The sequence below is a fragment of the Plecotus auritus genome (assembly GCF_963455305.1).
Source record: "Plecotus auritus genome assembly, chromosome: 5".
NCBI classification, from domain to species: domain Eukaryota; kingdom Metazoa; phylum Chordata; class Mammalia; order Chiroptera; family Vespertilionidae; genus Plecotus; species Plecotus auritus.
The window spans coordinates 144,550,086-144,568,926 of record NC_137776.1 but is presented as its reverse complement, the minus strand read 5'-3'; the positions used below and the strand labels follow the sequence as shown (position 1 = coordinate 144,568,926).

The window sequence follows — 18,841 nt, the reverse complement described above, 5'->3', positions numbered from 1 at the left end:
AGAAATTCACATTTTCCCTCCCCCAATTGAATCACAGTTCCAGGGGGTGGGACCCGGTGATCTGTGGTTTAACATAGTCCTGGGCGATTCTGATATACACTTATGTTTGAGAAGCCCTGCTTCCCACCCTTGTTCTCATTCTTGACTGCAATTAGGAGAGTCACCTGATGCTCATGAACTGTCAGCATGAGTGATGGGAGCGCAGAGATTCCTGGTTATTCTAATGTGCAGCCAATGTTAACAACCAGGAGCTTCACCAGGGTCCCTCTATTAATGTGACTCAGTGTTTTCAGATTAATGTCACTGTGTTCCAATGAGTATCTTTCTCTCCAGGTCATAACAATCGATGCCTGTTTTCAAGGTGACCAATCAAATTCAGAACCAGGAGAAAGTAACATCTCCAAAGAAGAGGAGTGTAACAGGAACTGGCTGACAGTGTCCAAGTTTAGTCAGTTAAGTATGTAACAGTCTGCCCTCTTGGATCCCCAAACCTCTGGTAGAGTCTCCTCAAGCTATGTCCTATAGACCACGGGTGGCCCCTGATGTTCTTTCAAGTGGAGATGAGGGAATGAAAAGGTGGTAACACCCTTTTTGGGAAAAACGCTCTTTTCTGTTTTTAATTTTTATGAAAGGAATGAAATTTCTATGTGTTTAATGAATCTAGAAAAGAAAAATTAGGATTTAGATAGTTGTTTTATTCAGTGTTCATTTAGTCTGATTTGTGGGCGGGAATTGTCTAATTTTATAGTCTTAAGGCTCATGTGACATTGATATGGACACTTACACAGAGCTCAGTGGATTGAGCTCTGCCCTCAAATCATGTTCATTCCGTGGGCAAGTATCCCTTAAGTTTAATAAGCATGTTGTGTGTGAGGATAGGAGATGGGTCAGCCAGCTAGGAATGAAGACTATGATCCAGGCATAGAATGTGAAATAAACCTAGATAGGTAAGATGAGGACAGACTATGAACAGAATTGAGAGCAATGATCAGAACTTTGAACGTCTTGCATTAGATAACAAGAGAATTTACTAATTTTTAAATAGAAGGGACTATGTGAGTAAGAACTCATAAAGATTTAAAATTATTTGAAATACCAAACTTAAGGTATAAATAGACATTGTATTGAAATCTATGTTATTATGCTTCTTTAAAGCTTCTTTAAGCTTGCTTTTATAGTTGACTAGAGGCCCAGTGCATGAATTCGGGCTGGCCAGGGGGAGGGGCCTCAGGCATTTGGAAGGCTGGCCCTGCCCCCTGGTCGAACTCCTGGTTGAACTCCCGGTCGAGGGGACAATTTGTATATTAGCCTTTTATTATATAGGATGGTTTTTAACCAAAGGGTAGTGGCCAGGGATACTGCTAAACATCCTACAATGGGCAGCCCCACCCCTAACAAGGAATTATCTGGCCCAAAATGTCAATGTCAAAGTTGAGAAACTCTGATTTGTATTTTAAAAAATACTCAATTGTCTGTTAAATCACTGTGAATCAAGAGGGCTCTAAGTGGAAAGAGACATTAGAAATTAAATTATTGAGAACAACCTCAATTTACAGCCATGGCTTGAGAGATTAATTATCTTGCTTTAAATCACACAGCTTACTAGAGCCCATAATTTTTAATAAATCAAATCTCATACCTAAATATATGATTCTAGGACTAACTATAAATGTATTCATTTTATTTATTAATGTATATTTAGTATCTATTACATATTTTAATCAGTTATCTGATATTTAGGTTATTATATACCATCCTTATTTAAGTTCTTTTTTTTTTTTAAATATATTTTATTGATTTTTTACAGAGAGGAAAGGAGAGGGATAGAGAGTTAGAAACATCGATGAGAGAGAAACATCGATCAGCTGCCTCCTGCACACCTCCCACTGGGGATGTGCCCGCAACCAAGTTACGTGCCCTTGACCGGAATCGAACCCGGGACCCTTCAGTCCGCAGGCCGACGCTCTATCCACTGAGCCAAACCGGTTTTGGCTTTAAGTTCTTTTTAAAATTGAAATATAATCCTATATAATAAAGAGGTAATATGCAAATTGACCATCATGCCCTCACACAAGATGGCCGCCCCCATGTGGTCACAAGGTGGCCGCCACAAGATGGCCAGCAGGGGAGGGAAGTTGTGGGCAATCAGACCAGCAGGGGAGGGCAGTTAGGGGCAACCAGGCCTGCAGGGGAGGGCAGTTAGGGGTGACCAGGCCAGAAGGGGAGGACAATTGGGGGCGACTGGGCCTGCAGGGGAGGGCAGTTGGGGGATCTGGCCTAAACCAGCAGTCGGACATCCCCCGAGGGGTCCCAGATTGGAGAGGATGCAGACTGGGCTGAGGGACACCCTCCCCCCCCCCCCCCCCCCCCGTGCATGAATTTCGTGCACCGGGCCTCTAGTTGACATATAACATTGTATTAGTTTTAGGTATACAACATAGTGATTTGAAGCATATTGTGAGTTGAGAATCTTCATTTTTTGGAACCTGCCCAAATTGAGTTAATTTAAAAATAATTTAAAAATAAATAAGTTTGAGGGTAGGGAGGCCCTGTCAGTTAGCTCTCTTTAAATAAAAGTTCTGAGGAAATTAACAGTGAAAAGGAAAAGTATACTTTTTAGCTTTTCCTATAGGTATTTTATTTTAATTGTAATACTCTGTTATAATTGCAACCATAATTATCATAATTTTATATTTTGACAAATATCATATATGAATTTGTGATTTTTCTAATAGATTTTTCATATGTTTTATATACTTCTTTTTTTCAATACAAAATCATTAGAAAAAAAATACAACTATTACTTGCTATGTTTAGTCAGGGACTCTTAATAAGTATTATGCTCAGATTTAATCCAACCGCTATATGCCATGGACTCTGTAGGTATCAGGTATAAATACTACCACTACTAATTCTCATCATCTTTTTAAAGAAAAGTCTAAAAATTAAATCCATTTGCTGGCATTTTTTTTTTCTTTCTTTCTTTTTTTTTTTTTTTTTTTTTTTTTACGTAGCCCACTATGATGCTTGATACAGTTGTTAAGGAAGGATTTCCAACAATTTGGAACTAAAATTTCACATATTTAAAATAAAGCATGGATGGTAGGGTGCAGGGGAAAGTGAGTCTAAAAAATATACAGAAGGCATGTTTTATAAGACAGGTTATGGATAATTTAATTTTTTACTTAATAGACAAGTATAAATGTTATAAATGTCAAGGTAACTATTGAAGAATAGAAATAGGATATATAGCTTTCAACCACTTGAGAAAAATAAGGACAAAAGAATCTTTCTAAAACTTGTTCAAAAGAGAAAAAAACTGTATTCACATTTAGATGAATACACTCTGTTCAGATCTTTCTATTTGAAAGCAACACTTTTTCATGTATTCTCTAATTATTTTTCTTCTTTTTGACAAGGTCTAGAACCTAACATATACCAGAAAACAAAAATTAAAGGAATGGAGCGGCATGCTGTACAAGTCAGTGATTATCTAAAGCAGTCTTCAGAGGTAAAACCTCTCCCGTGATACTTTGTAAGAAAACATTCATGTACACAACATAACTCCTTGACTGTGTGTCTGTTTTATCTTTATGTCCCGTGATTGGCTTCTGTGTATTACACTGAAATCTTTGCTTTGAATATTTGCTCAGTTTTTTCTCCCGCCCCCACATTTTATGCTTTGCTTGTTCTTCTTTATGTAATTTGCCTGTTCACCCAATAATTTATCCTGTGCATTTTTGGCATGAAAGAGAAAGAACTTGGGAATTTTTCAAACTCTTTTCAATACGCTTTTACCAGGTAGAATCAATATATAGAAGCTACTGGGAGACAAAGTTCAGCCCAATTTGAGGAGGAATTTTTAGCAAGTGGAGCTTTCCAAGGATGGAATGGTTTATTTCTGGAAGTCATAGGTTCCTCACTACGTGTGGTTAGACAGGCTGAGCAAACCTCTGCAGATGTGCTGGAGGGGATTTGGGCATTGCAGGGTAAAGGGCCCTCAGTGTTTCTGCAATACTGAGGCTCTCCTTGTTTGTGGTCTGTTTTCTTTTTTAAAAAATATATTTTATTGTGCCCTAACCCGTTTGGCTCAGTGGATAGAGCATCAGCCTGCAGACTGAAGGGTCCCAGGTTCGATTCCTGTCAAGGGCATGTACCTTGGTTGTGGGCACATCCCCAGTAGGGGGTGTGCAGGAGGCAGCTGATTGATGTTTCTAACTCTCTATCCCTCTCCCTTCTTCTCTGTAAAAAAACCAATAAAATATATATATTTTAATATATTATAAAAATATATATTTTAATATGTTATAAAAATATATATTTTAATATATTATAAAAATATATTTTAATATATTTTATTGATTTTTTACAGAGAGGAAGGGAGAGGGATAGAGAGTTAGAAACATCGATGAGAGAGAAACATCGATCAGCTGCCTCCTGCACACCCCCTACTGGGGATGTGCCCGCAACCAAGGTACATGCCCTTGACAGGAATCGAACCTGGGACCCTTCAGTCTGCAGGCTGATGCTCTATCCACTGAGCCAGACGGGTTAGGGCTGGTCTGTTTTCTTTACCATCCACAACATGTGCCTGCTTTACTTCCCATGTGGGAAGTGTGATCTAGTTAGCTAACTCAAGAAATCTAATTTTGGTTGGTTTGCATATTATCTCTAATGTGGGAACTATGTACACATTACCTGTATGAATGTATACTAACAGCCTAAGATTTTTTGAAGGAATGTAACCTGTGAAAGGTTTTATTTTTAAATTTATTTTTATTGATTTCACAGAGGAAGGGAGAGGGAGAGAGAGATAGAAACATCAATGATGAGAGAATCATTGGTTGGCTGCCTCCTGCACGCCCCACACTGGGGATTAAGCCCACAACCTAGGCATGTGCTCTGACCAGGAACCCAACCGTGACCTCCTGGTTCATAGTTAGACGCTCAACCACGGAGCCACGGGCTGGCTGTGAAAGGTTTTGATAGTAAAATGTAATATTGCTTGAAGGTAATTGGAGGCAGGGATCTGTCTGCCCTGTCCAATCCTGGTTCTGCCACTTCCTAGGTTTCAAAGCTATATACATCCGTTAACCTCTGAGCTTCAGGAACTGAATCTCTAAAATGGGGCTAAAAGATTATTGATAGTGGATGACAAAAATAACACCAATGGAAATGCCTAGAGAAATGGCTGGAGTGTCCTAAATTTCAAGAAATAATAGTGGAATCTAAATAGGAAAATGAATGAGATGATTTCAGGGTAAGGTTATTCTAAATAATCAACTGAAACAAAAGTCTACTGATGGTAGGACATAATGATGTAATGATTGATGTTTCCTGTCAATGTTGACCTTCCTTTCTTCTTGATTTTATATGTTCGCTCTCATTTCTCTTTTCTTTTTAAAAAAATAATATTAGTTTCTTTTAAAATATATTTTTATTGATTTCAGAGAGGAAAGGAGAGGGGGAGAGAGAGAAAAATATCAATGATGAGAGAGAATCATTGGTCAGCTACCTCCTCCTCGCCCCTTACTTGGGGATCGAACTTGCAACCCTGGCATATGTCCTGATAGGGAATCGAACTGTGACCACATGGTTCATAGGTTGACATTCAACCACTGACCCCACACCAGCTGGGCTTCACTCTCATTTCTGTAAAAACCTTTATATATTACATTTTCTCTTTGCTGTCACCATAAAAGTAATTTCATTCTGTTGAAGTCCATCAGCAGATTGAGTTACTCAGATTTTGTGCTAACATTAAGCATCTTTCTAATCTAGGTCTAGTATGTTAAGTAAAAGAGAAATAATGAGCTATAGGAAGTGGGGAAGGACTATACTTTTCCAGGAGTGTGTTTTGCAAGCATGTTCCTGGAAGCGTGGGGTAAGAAAATGTTGGGTGAACGTATAATAACCTTTCCCTTCTGCTCAGGATCTGAGTAAAAACTCTTTGTGGAATTCCTGGAGCACCAGCCTCAATAGGAACTCCCTGTGAGTATTTCTAAATGTCTGTCTTTGGCATCTTCGGCTTCTGTTTTTGTTTTTAACCATATTGGGAACACAGGCTTATTTGGTCAGAAAAGGAGAAAAATAGTGTTTGTCCAATGACAGTATTCTTCTTTTGATAGCAACAAATGAAAATCATTTATTCTCCATGTTTTCCCATTTTTGGCAACAAGGTCTCATCTCAGTGCCTCTTAAGATGATAATGTAGCACCTGGTACTACAGCAAATTAACCATTTGTCTTTTTTATGTCAAAAGCACACATGGAATAATGAGTACCACATCTTTTCTGATAGGTAAGATTGTGGGATTTACATTAAAGAGTAGAAATGAAGCTGCCTTGCCTAAAGAAAAAGACTGAGACTAAAGACCTGATTATGTGGTTTTTTTCCTCTTTAGTTTTAAGAATAATTCTTGTTTAAACGTTTTTTTCTTTTTTGCTTATGAGGTTGATCTTTTCTTATTTTTGGCTTCTCATTAAAATCTTAAGTGTTTGTCAAGGCAGCAAATTGGAGAAATACAGAGACAGAGAGCAAGAAAGATCAGGGAGAGGGGGGAGGGGGAAGGTGATAGACACCTGGTTGTCGACTTGAGAATCCTGGAATTTCATTTAGTCAGAGAAATAAAATTTTAAAATGAAACGAGCAAAGATTATTCTATTTTATTTGTAGTGTTTTCTGGACTTTTCCAGATATATCATCAAATTCACTATCCATACAGCCATAGAAGCAGAATTCAAAACCATCTATTCTACAAAGGGCCAGCTGCTACCAAGCAGGTGGAATGTGATTTTCAGGGAGTAGTCAGCTCCATCAGAGATTACCTTTTCTGCTGGAGCTCCTGTCAAGGTCTCTGTGCAAGCCTGACTGTAGATGTAAAGCACACGTGACTTTCTTCTCCCAGAGGTTCAATAGTTTGTGCACATGCAGAGTAGTGGGTTATTGCAGCATGAAATTAAACAATAATTGTAATTGTACTTTTTCCCCCAAGGACTTTATATACTGGAGATATTCTTTAAATGCGTTTACTCAGACTTGCCCATGGCCACTTGTGCACTTGAGCAGGGCAAGTAACAATTTAAAGCTAATTTCAGCCTGTGAACATTCAGGGGCCACGTGGGCTAATGAAACTGATTTGTAGGTTTGTCTGGAGATATTCACAGACTCATTTGTAGGCATCTACTTTGCATAGTTCAGGGACCTTTTAGTTCAGTTGATCCAGAACAACACAAACACAGTTAATCTTATATATGTTATGTGATTATAGCTAATTAAAACAAAAACCAACAACTGCTTTTCAGTTAGCTTGGGTCCTACATAGTAGATGAGTTACATGAATATTTGAAGTATTTCTCTGTTGATAAAGATAGGGGTCAAAGGTAACTGTACTTTTCTGTCAATGAAATATATACACACATATATCCTATATAATAAAAGCTTAATATGCTAAGTGTCCAATTGTCCGGTTGGCCATTCAAGCAATCAAAGTGTAATATGCTAATGATATTCTAAGGATGCTCAACCGCTCGCTATGATATGCACTGACCACTAGGGGGCAGACAGTAAACTAGTCGACCAGTCACTATGATGTTCATTGACCATCAGGGGGCAGACAGTTGACCGGTCAACCAGTTGCCATGACGTGCATGACCACCAGGGGGCAGACTCTCCGACCGGTAGGTTAGCTTGCTGCTGAGGTCCAGCTGATCGGGACTGAATGAGATGGGCTGAACATGCCCTGGAGCCCTCCGTGGTCCCTCCTCAGCTGTCCAACCTCCTGCGTCCCTCCCCAGGCCCAGTCGTGCACTGGTGGGGTACCTTGGCCTGGCCTGCGCCCTTTCACAACCTGGAACCCCTCAGGGGATGTTGGAGAGCCAGTTTCGGCCCGACAGCAGAACAACTGGTTGCTATGACATGCACTGACCAGTTGCTATGACATGCACTGACCAGTAGGGGGCAGACACTCAATGCAGGAGCTGCCCCCTGGTGGTCAGTACCCTCCCACAGGGGGAGTGCTGCTCAGCCAGAAGCTGGGCTCACGGCTGGCGATCACAGCAGCAGTGGCAGGAGCCTCTTCCGTCTCCGCAGCAATGCTAAGGATGTCTGACTGATGACTTAGTAGGCCATCAGTCGGAAATTCCCGGAGGGCTCCCAGACTGTGAGAGGGCGCAGGCTGGGCTGAGGGACCCCACCTGAGTGCATGAATTTCATGCACCAGGCCTCTAGTACATATATATATAGACCAGCCGTGGGCAAACTACGGCCCGCGGGCCGGATCCAGCCCGTTCGGCTGTTCTATCTAGCCCGCGGAGCCAAAAGAACGGAGGGTTCTCTTGCTCTCCCCTCCGCTCCTTTACTTTGAATTTATATTAGTTCACACAAACACTCCATCCATGCTTTTGTTCCGGCCCTCCGGTCCAGTTTAAGAACCCATTGTGGCCCTCGAGTCAAAAAGTTTGCCCACCCCTGATATAGACTCTATATTGTTACTGTTTCACATACTTCTCCTTCCTTTGATCACTGAAAAATGTAAAGCATTGTCTAAACAACGTTTAATTTTTCAACAGGTTGAGAAGTTCAAATGGAGTTGGCAGTAAGTTTTTATATTTAAATATTTTATTTTTTTTGTCTTATAAATGATGAGATTTACTCTTCTTTTGAGATTTTTGTAGTTCTTGAAATTCTATCTATGACTTGCCTAATATGCAAAGTAGAAATTTCAGCATAAAAGTAGAAAGTTGAATGTCTTTCTCCAGGTACATCAGGACTGTTGTCTAGTTTTGAATCACCTGTTTTTAACTGATTTTCCAGTTTTCTCTGGGAGTGAGGGTAAAACCATGGAGCTCATTTAGACTGCTCAGCCACTGTTACTTTTTTACATGTTACTCATTAAGAGCTATTCATAAGATTATATGTGGATACCTTTCCTACATGTTTTCAGTAGGACTCTTACCCAACTGGCTAAGTAGGGCTGTCATGTGAGAAAACTCCCTGGTAAAGCCACTCTCAGTAGCTAACTTTAAACGTCATCACACTCTGAGCTCTTTTCCATATTCTTGACCCCTTGATGCAGATTGGGTGTCTTTCTCTTCTACGGTCTGTTTCACTCTACTTATTGGGTTTTCAGTACCCCTTTACAGTCGATTCCTTCTCCTCTACCCACAAACAAATTTAAGCCATTTTCTATACAAAAGAAGAAAATAATCATGTCCTTGATTTTACATGGCTTTCAAGCTGCCACTCCTTTTCCTCCCCTCCAAATGGGTTGAAACAGTATTAACATTTGCTCATCAGCCCATGGCGTCTGTCCCCATCACTCTACTGCTGTCCCGTGTTAACTGCTAAGCCACATTACTTCTTTTTAGTTCTCATCAAAACAGTGGATTTATGTTGACCATTTTATCCATCTCCTAAGTTTCCTTGAGGCTGCTCTTCCCTGGCTCTTCTTCTATTTTTTCGTTTTCTTTGTTGACCGACTTTTGGTCTCTCTGATAGCCTCCTCTTCCTTCACCAAAGCTGGAAACCTCAGCGTTTACTGTGCCCTTCCACACCACTGCTCTTAGCTTTCAGCTGTCTTCTAACTCTGTTACCTCCACCTCCATCTGTAGAAGCAGCTGTCTGTTTTGCTCTACCCCCACTGCTCCTGCCTTCAAGCCTCCTAAGTTTATTTTCCTAAATAAAAAGCATGTACTTTATTTTGCCATTGATATTGTTTTAGTATTGTGGTTGTTTTCTCTCCCTTTAAACTTGCCCACGTTCCTGCTGGAATTATCTTTCTGAGCCATAAATCATCGCTTCTGTGCTTTCCTTTACCTCCTACAGGATAGGCTGCAAATTGTGTAGTCTTCCTGGTGATCTTGACAGCCTGGTTCCAGTCCCAATTTCCAGGCTTATGATCATGAGCCCTTTCATTCAATATTTCTGCCATGGAGAATATGACCACCCACCTATTAACATCTCCACGTGATGTCTAGAAGGCACTGCAAACAAAATGCTCCACTATCTTCTCCTCCATCTGAGGAAATAGTAACTCCATCCATCTGGTTGCTGAGGCCAAAGTCTTGTCATCCTACTTATCTCCCATTTTCTCACATCTCCGTGTCTAACCCATCAATAAGTCCTTCAAAGAATCTGATCACTTTGCTACCTCCACATAGCACTCTTTATCTCTTCCCTGGTTTACAGGATGGCCTCCAAACTACTGCTCTCTGTGTTTCCAGAGAGCAGTCAGAATAACCCTTCTAACCTGCAAGTCGAGTTGAGTCACTCTTTTGTTGAAATGGTGTTTCATCTCACTCTATAAAAGCAAAATCCAGTCTACAAGGGCCTATTGATCTGCTCCTCCTCCTCCAACGCTCCAACCTCATTTTCTCTCAGCATAGTCCACTGGGGCCATACTTCTCTTCCTTAACACAGCAAGCATGGCCCTGCCTCGGGGCGTTTGCACTTGCTGTTACCTCTGCCTGGAATGCTTTTCATTTATCCATGTGACTCTCCCCCTCTCTTCCTTTAGGTCTATGTTCAAATTTCACCTTATCAAAGAGGTCTAGCCTAGCCACCCTGTGTAAAATAGTAAACTCCCTATCCCCCATACTCCCTAAACCTTTAACTTGATATACACTGAGTGGCCAGATTATTATGATCTCTGAACGCATAATAATCTGGCCACTCAGTGTATATCCTATATAATAAAAGGCTGATATGCAAATTGTCCCCTCGACTAGGAGTTTGACCAGCAGGCAGGCCGGCCAACTGCCCATGTCCCCTCCCCCTGGCCAGGCTGGCCAGACCCCACCCATGCACGAATTCATGCACCGGGCCTCTAATACACACACACACACACACACACACACACACACACACACACACTCACACTGAGTGGCCAGATTATTATGCGTTCAGAGATCATAATAATCTGGCCACTCAGTGTATATGTAATACGCTATATAGATTATATATTTACTTGTTAGTTTTCTACTTCCCTTTACTAGAATGTAGCCAAAGTCTTCATCTGTGTTCATTAATATAATTCCTCTTGAGTATAGACCAGTGTTTGGTACATAGTAGGTGTTCAAAAAATATGTGCTGAGTCAAGATATCATAGCTCCTTCAGTGGTAAAGCCAGGATTGAAACTCAGCTTTATCAGACTTAGATGCCCATACTCTTTAAAGTATTTCATATTATTTGTCTGTGAAGTTTCCATAAGCTTCTGTAGACACCTCTATTATATAACTTAGAAAACTGTATTGTGATTATGTTTTACATGTCTTTCTCTCCCACTATTTCATATTTGCTTTTCTATAGGGTGAGAGACACATCTTATTCACATCTGTCAAACCTAGCATTACATACAGTGGGAGCTGAATGCTATTATTATTATTGTTACATGAGATCGGAAAGGAAGAGTCTTTTCTGCTGATCCTACTTTTTACCAAGCACCCCCAAAGGAAGGGATTTTTGTTCCTTTCCTTATCCAGCAACAAGGAGCCGGAGAGATCTATGAAATTGGGCTCATTATGCTGCATACTCTACTAGGTATAAAGCAGTTATCACCATGAGACTGAAGTTCTCCACTTTAATTTTGATTTTATGAAATGGCAAAACTGTTGCAAAGGATTTCTCTGGAGGCTTGTAATTTAGGACTTGAGCACATAATAGAGAACCAGTTCAACTTGCAGGAGGTGTTCCCAACACACAGTCCTTCTGTAACCAAACAGATCCCTGGTGTCGTATTCTCCACCCACTCCTTTGTTTCTGCTTATACCTCATAATGTGTTTTCATCATTTTGTTGTCATTTTAGGTCATGGAAGTAGTCTGCTAATAACTTGATATTAATAATATCTTTATATGGGTACTGCATCTTGGTAGGGAGCTCAGAGAATTGTGCTTCTGGGATGTCGTGAAGTGTGATGGGCAGCTGAGTGCCTTCTGCAACCCAGAGGTATAATTGGTTCAGAGGAAATAGATCTTTGAGGCTAATATTACCTGTCTTTCTTCAATTCCCTATATAAATATGTTTGGAGATATTGCATTGATGATTGGAAGCTGTCAGGATACCATGCACAATAATGTGGTTAAAGGGTATTAGGCAATCTTTTTTGAATACTGAGAAGCCATTCTGATTAACTTGTTCAATAATAACTTTGAAGGCAATATATTCAGGAGCATGTATTTATCTCCAGCCAAGTAATTAAAATGCCAATCTTCTCTATAATTTCAGAAATCTCAGCCTCCTTAAAAAGCCCTCAAGAGCCTCACCATCATTATTCAGGTAGGATGCACATGCACAGCCACATGTCAACTGAGCTAAACATCTGTGATTCTGCATTTGTACACAGAAGCGTTGACAAATCTGTAGCATCAATATGGTTCCCAACTCAAAGAGTTGTTCGCTCTGATGACAAGAACATTTAGATTTCTTACCTTGCCATTGACTTGGGTAAACAAGATTTAAGAGAATTTGGATTTTTAAAAAATTTTTTTTTTGTATTGGCAAGCTCATATTGTGAAGGGGAAAGATGATCTTGAGATTGACAAATTCCTTATAAGCTCAAAGCCAGCCCAGAGACAAAGCTCTCCAAATTTTGGATTAGGAAAGAGACAGGCCTGAGACTGCTCTTTGAGGGAGGGTTTTGTACCTTCACTGGGCCCTCAGTGAACATAACCACTGAATGAATGCCAACGCCGCAGAGTAAGTTCAACAGAGACACCTTACAAGGATGTTATTAAGTAAGGGGTCAAGGCTCTTGACTCTCTTAAGCAACATAACTTCACAGTGCTTCAGTTGCCTTTCTTTCAAAGTGGGAATCATTGTACTTGACCTTCCTGGGGAAAAATCTGCCAGTGGGTTAGTTGAGAATTAAGAGGGAAACACTAAAATGCAAAGCAGTGTTAACAGTCAACAGGACTCATGCCATTCGGTGGTCTTTTGGGCATCATTGCTTGCAGCACTCGGTGAGATAATAATGGGCAAGCTTTTTACACAATCTAAAGCTTGGTACATGAATGAGAGTGTAATGGTGTGATAATTACCATTATTATTATTATATCCAGGTCTTATGTTTGGGGTCCAGTACTAGACTGCCTTTTCCCAAATTCCCCTACTGGGTGAATAGTGCTTTGATGGATTCCAGACTCCACATTCCAGGCCTTATAACTGGGTCTTTCAGCTCAGCTGTAGACCATCATTTTGACTAGTTGTCAACTTAAGAAAGTCTCTGGTGAGAAATACTGTACTGGTAACTCCTATTGACTCTGATCTGTTAGGATACGGCTCTTAACAAGAAAATGCAGATCACTTGCTTCTAATTAAAATTGGTCTCCAGCTCTCTCTGGGAAAAGAAGGTGAACTGTGCAAAGCCAACAGTAGATGTCCCCACAGTCCACTGTGCATTAGATTTGCTCCGGAAAAGAAAAAGCAGGGATTGAAGTCTGCAGATTAAAATGAGCTTTAAAAGGAAGTTTAATGTATGTCTGAACTAGTATGTGATTTGGTGTTCAGGAGAGTGGAGGTGATAGCCCTACCACAGACCATGTTATATAATATCATATCATTTGTTCCTAAGATGGGGATATCCTGTTTAAGGCATACTTTAAGTACTATATAATATTTTTGATAAAGGTAAATATTAGGGGTTTTTGAAATGAAATACTTTAGCATTATATGAATATATTGATGTGTGGAGGCTTGCTGTGGATTCAGCCCACCGATGCATACTAAAAACAGTTACTCTGTCTTTGTTTGCAGCCATTGAAAGGAACAATTTAATGAGGCTTTCTCAGACTATACCATTTACACCCATCCAACTGTTTGGTGAGTGCATTTCTACCTTCTTGAGGCCAGGCCAAGGGCAGAGGCATAATACACGAGTAAATCAAAGGGGAAACCACTTGCATCACTTTAGTTGAAAAGTTTGTTTTGCCAATGGTTGTAGTTTAGTGAGATTAATTTTCTAAAATGGAAACTCTTGTTAACCAGTGGCTGGCATCTAGGATCAAAGCCTAATACCATGGGGATGGGACCTCTAATGAGCAGCGGTTGGGAAAAAAGCAGCAGTGTTGCACCTGGCACTCGCTGATTTAAGGCTGGAAGCAAGTAGGGAAGAAAAGAACCAACGAACCATGTGTAATAAACATGGAAGAAAGCGATACATGTCAATACAGTAAAAGCTGACAGGCATCTGAAGAGAAATGCTTTTTATATTGTTTTTTATTTGTTTTATTTTGTGGAGACTAATTGCTCTTAGCTCAGAGAGCAAACATTTTTAAAGGCTGGAGTAGTAAAGAGAAACAAGCTCACGTTAGCCAAAGCTACCAGAGTTTCTCTGTCCGGCCAATCGACAATACAGCAAGAGTCCCCACACTGTCCTGGATGCTGATTCTCCTCACAGTCCCTATGCGGGGAGAGATCAGATGGCTTCTGATTGTGGATGCAGAGGCCTTCTCCTTCCCCTTGGCTCCACGGCTGGCTTTGCAACCCAGTAACTCTGTTCTAAATCTTCTCAGTATTTAGAACTCCAGAGAGATATTCAAGTGGCATTTATCTGGGCACTAAGAATAAATAATTGAAAATACGTTACTAAGCATTTAATAGACATGTTTTTTAGTTAGCAGTTTAGTGCAAGAATGAGCAAATAGATTCCTTTCTTGGTAAACTAGTTACAGTGTTCACACACACACACAAAGCCATTTGCGGCAGAGGTGAAAGGAGAAAATGAAACACAGGCTGGGCAGAAGTTGTGTATAGAATATGTTACTTCTGTTATGAAGCATTAAATACTGCAGTTAGATGGGATCTAGACTGCGTAAGACTGGTTACCTGTTCAGCCTGAAAGTGTAAGCTATATATAGCAGTTAAAGAGCATTTTGTGTCTAAATTTTTTTTTTTAAGTGGGATTGAGTTGTATCTGAGGTTCTATAGCTTACATTAGACAGATTAACATAGTTAATCTTTAAAACCCAAAGAGATGAATGCTACATTCACTCCCATTTTACTGATGAAGGAAGTAAGGCTTCAAGTAACAAAGGTAGGAGGGAGTGTCTCTGGGGTATGACCTTGACTCCATCTAACTCAGCTGGGTTAGGCTATGCATTCTCAACAGGGGTGATATCATCCCCAAGAGCACAAAAACATCCGTTTCTTTTTATGTATAAAGCACAGATACACAGTATATCTTTGGTATTAAAATGTCATGGGAGGGGCAATTAGAAAAAAATGTCTAATGTTTATAAGGGAGATAATGGAAAACATGGGGTTAAACTATCTCTTTTGAAGTATTTGTCTTAACTACTTTGATTTTGTCCAGCTATATATAGTCTATTATAAGAACAACTTAATTCTTGTGTATCATATGACGCTTTGTCCCTTCTCCCCCTCTCCCTTTTTACTGGACAATAAATAACATAACAACATGACCAAATCCATGTCTTTATTTTCTAGCAGTTCCTGTAGAGGTGAAATTCTCATTCTCCTCTGATCATTTGGGAAACCAAACTGATTCTGAATTGATCTTTAGGATGTCTTTCATATCACACAGACCTGAGATCTCACTGAATGCCTCACCTACACTTCTCTTTGCAGCCGGGGAAGAAGTAACTGTCTACAGGCTGGAGGAGAGTTCCCCTTTGAATCTCGATAAAAGCATGTCCTCCTGGTCCAAACGCGGAAGGACTGCAATGATCCAGGTGTTGTCCCGAGAGGAGATGGACGGTGGCCTCCGCAAAGCCATGAGAGTCATCAGCACCTGGTCTGAGGATGATGTTCTCAAGCCGGGGCAGGTTTTCATTGTGAAGTCATTCCTTCCGGAGGTTGTGCAGACATGGCACAAAATCTTCCAGGAGAGCACTGTGCTGCATCTCTGCCTCAGGGTAAGTTAGACAGCCAGAGCCCAGACGAACCGGCCAAAGAAAGGAGATCTGGCTACACTTCAGAGGCTGTTATCTTCAACCAAAGGATAGCCTAGTTGGTTTTGTTTTTTTAATATATTTTTATTGATTTCAGAGAGGGAAGGAGAGGGAGAAAGAGAGATAGAAACATCAATGTTGACAGAGAATCATTGATTAGCTGCCTTCTGCACACCCCCTACTGGGGATGGAGCCTGCAACCTGGGCATGTGCCCTGACCAGGAATTGAACTATGACCTCCTGGTTCATAGGTTGACACTCAACCACTGAACCACACCAACCAGGCGGCCTATTCTTTCTTGGAGGTGGTGGTATTTTGTTAATTTTGTTTTGTAGAGCTTTTGCTTTTGGAGTGGGGAGTGGTAGGAGTTGAATAAGGCTGAAAATTACACTTGCTGGGCCTCTAGTAATTCTGTGATCATTAGTGATAGTAAACCAATATTTTGATTAATGCTTTTTATTTTGTAGGAAATTCAACAACAAAGAGCTGCTCAAAAACTAATCTATACCTTCAACCAAGTGAAACCACAAACCATCCCCTATGCACCAAGGTGAGGAAATAATTGGCACCCCGGCCCTTCATGTTAAGTAGGAATTTCTATCAATTCTTCTCAGCCTCTTCTGAGAAATACAAGGCCCACAGAGAAGTTCTCCAAGACTTCATTGTTGAGCTCTTCTTTCCAGAGTTCTGGAGACTGGTAAAAGAGAACTAGCCATCCCAGGGATGCAGAAATCACTGAACTCGTGTGAGTGGAGGTGAGAAGTTCACGCAGAGGCCAGGACTGACTTCTCTGTGTGAAACAGGCAGATCCCGGGTGTAGTTACTAATGTCCAGGAACATTATGGCAGAAAAACATTTCTGTTTTAAGCATAGTTTCTTTCACTAACATCTTATAGAAATTAAAAACTTTTAAAGAATGAACCATTATTATGTTCACTTGAGTGTCTCCATACACTTGCATTCATTTAGCAAGACAGATCGTAATTCAGTGCTGAGGATGTATAGCCAAGTTTTATTGCTTAATTTACAAGGAATATTATAGCACATGGTAGGGAAAGTTGAGTTTAGTACTCATAAAGGAGTTGGGACATTTCCTGAAAGAAAGGGAGGTGGGAAAATCCCTCAATCACTGCTTTGCATAGAAAGGCAAGGGCCTGTGCACTGAGGCTGCACCAGACCAGAGTTAGGTGATCTCTCCTGCTGCTGACTGTTCAGTAATGTAAGTCCCACCTTTGCTGCCTCCTCGTAGGTTCCTAGAAGTTTTCTTAATCTACTGCTATTCCGCCAACCAATGGTTCACCATTGAGAAGTATATGATGGGGGAGTTCCAGAAGTACAACAACAACAATGGCGATGAAATTGCCCCCAGCAACACCTTGGAGGAGCTGATGTTGGCTTTCTCTCACTGGACCTATGAGTATACTCGGGGAGAACTGCTGGTTTTAGATTTGCAAGGTGATTGATAGCCTAGAACTTCATACAACAAGCATGAGGCCAAGTTCAGGAAACACTGACTAGGGATTGCTTTCTCCGTGTCATGGTTACCTACATTTGACCTCAGCTCTTTCTTTACTCAAAGCCATGATGAAGATCTTTCAATGGAGATACTCCATGGCATTCCTTTTTTTTTTTTTAATTTGAAAACGGAAAGATGATTATTTTTTTTCTGATTTTATTTATTATTTGTGAAACTGTTCTAAGTGTCAATAACCAGACAGGTGTCCTAAGAGATCTTGCAAGAACCGGGATGGGTAATGAATGGAGTTGTTCTATTTAGTTTTGAAGGGAGGTGGGGCCATTTATTTCAGACATTGTACAATGATGACCATGAGCACTAACTATGTTGTTTCCCACGGAGATCTAGGGAAAAATATAGGCAGATGATTAGATGCCTAACATAAACAGCTAAAACTTTGATCTAAAGGGAGATTGACTTTTGCACCAAGTTTTCTAGGTTTATGGCTTTATCTTGGACTTACATTCACAATAACACTTAAGTATGCATTTATACACATAGGAAAGTTTAATTTCCCTGCATTTTTCATGATTTTGATCTCATTGCTTTAGCAATTTATAATTTAGCTTGCTCTCTTTGCTTTGTGCCTTGATATGACAGTTCACAAAAGTACAGACTCAGTCTGAGAAGGCGTAAGGCACTCTTATTGAATGGAAAGAAGCCTTTGATCAGCACATCTCCCCACTATCAACACCTCACACGTGACCTATAATCCTGCAGCATGAAACAGAGAGTCTCAAGCAGGCTTTCCTTGCGGGGACAGGACGAAATATGAATTAAGGTCAAAGTTTAGTCCCTTGGCTCACTGGGGCTTTGGTTTTAAATTAGGGATTTAGACCAGAAATGTTCATAGAAGTTATCTCATTTCATTCCAGAAGCAGCCCCTCAAGGTAGATATTATGGGGAATTTAAGCACAGAAAGTTGAAATAACTTGCCCGAGGTTGCACAGCTACTTAATGGTGGAGCCAGGATGCAGACTTAAGCTGTTTTGACCATCTATTCTATCCTTAATCGTGCTATGGTTCATTTAAGCAGATTGGGCCTTTTTCTTGTTCTCTCACTTTCCCACCTGTTCCGTCCTGGGATTCTGTGCTGAAAGCCAGGCTTGGAGACAGGACAGTTGAAATGGGCCATCCTGGGCATTGTGAGCAATGTCTAGTAAGACTGCAAAGTCATTTTGATTAAAATTGTGCCATGTGCTCAATTGTGTGTATCTACTTTTTAAACTACACATAAGTTCTTCTGTCCTTTCAGATCTATGCTGTTCACAGGTTATATTTCTAACCCTCAAACACAATATTTTAGGAAGCAGTATAAACAAAGTTAAAACAGTCAAGATGATTCATCTTTTAAACCAGCAAGTCCATGATCCATGTAAGCCCAGCATGCTCATCCCCAAGGCATCTGCTTTGGTA

General features: G+C 40.4%; 1 protein-coding gene across 1 annotated transcript in view; it reads left to right on the top strand.

The window, feature by feature from the left end:
• TRPM6 (transient receptor potential cation channel subfamily M member 6) overlaps positions 1-18,841 on the top strand; it is a gene marked incomplete at its 5' end in the record, with an annotated part of 118,948 nt that overhangs the window by 84,327 nt on the left and 15,780 nt on the right. The window contains 9 exons of the mRNA XM_080668407.1: positions 334-457; positions 3,420-3,511; positions 5,933-5,991; positions 8,571-8,596; positions 12,226-12,276; positions 13,753-13,818; positions 15,586-15,872; positions 16,377-16,459; positions 17,159-17,364. Of these exons, the coding sequence (XP_080524533.1) occupies positions 334-457; positions 3,420-3,511; positions 5,933-5,991; positions 8,571-8,596; positions 12,226-12,276; positions 13,753-13,818; positions 15,586-15,872; positions 16,377-16,459; positions 17,159-17,364 (994 nt within the window). The remainder of the gene's footprint in view (positions 1-333; positions 458-3,419; positions 3,512-5,932; positions 5,992-8,570; positions 8,597-12,225; positions 12,277-13,752; positions 13,819-15,585; positions 15,873-16,376; positions 16,460-17,158; positions 17,365-18,841) is intronic.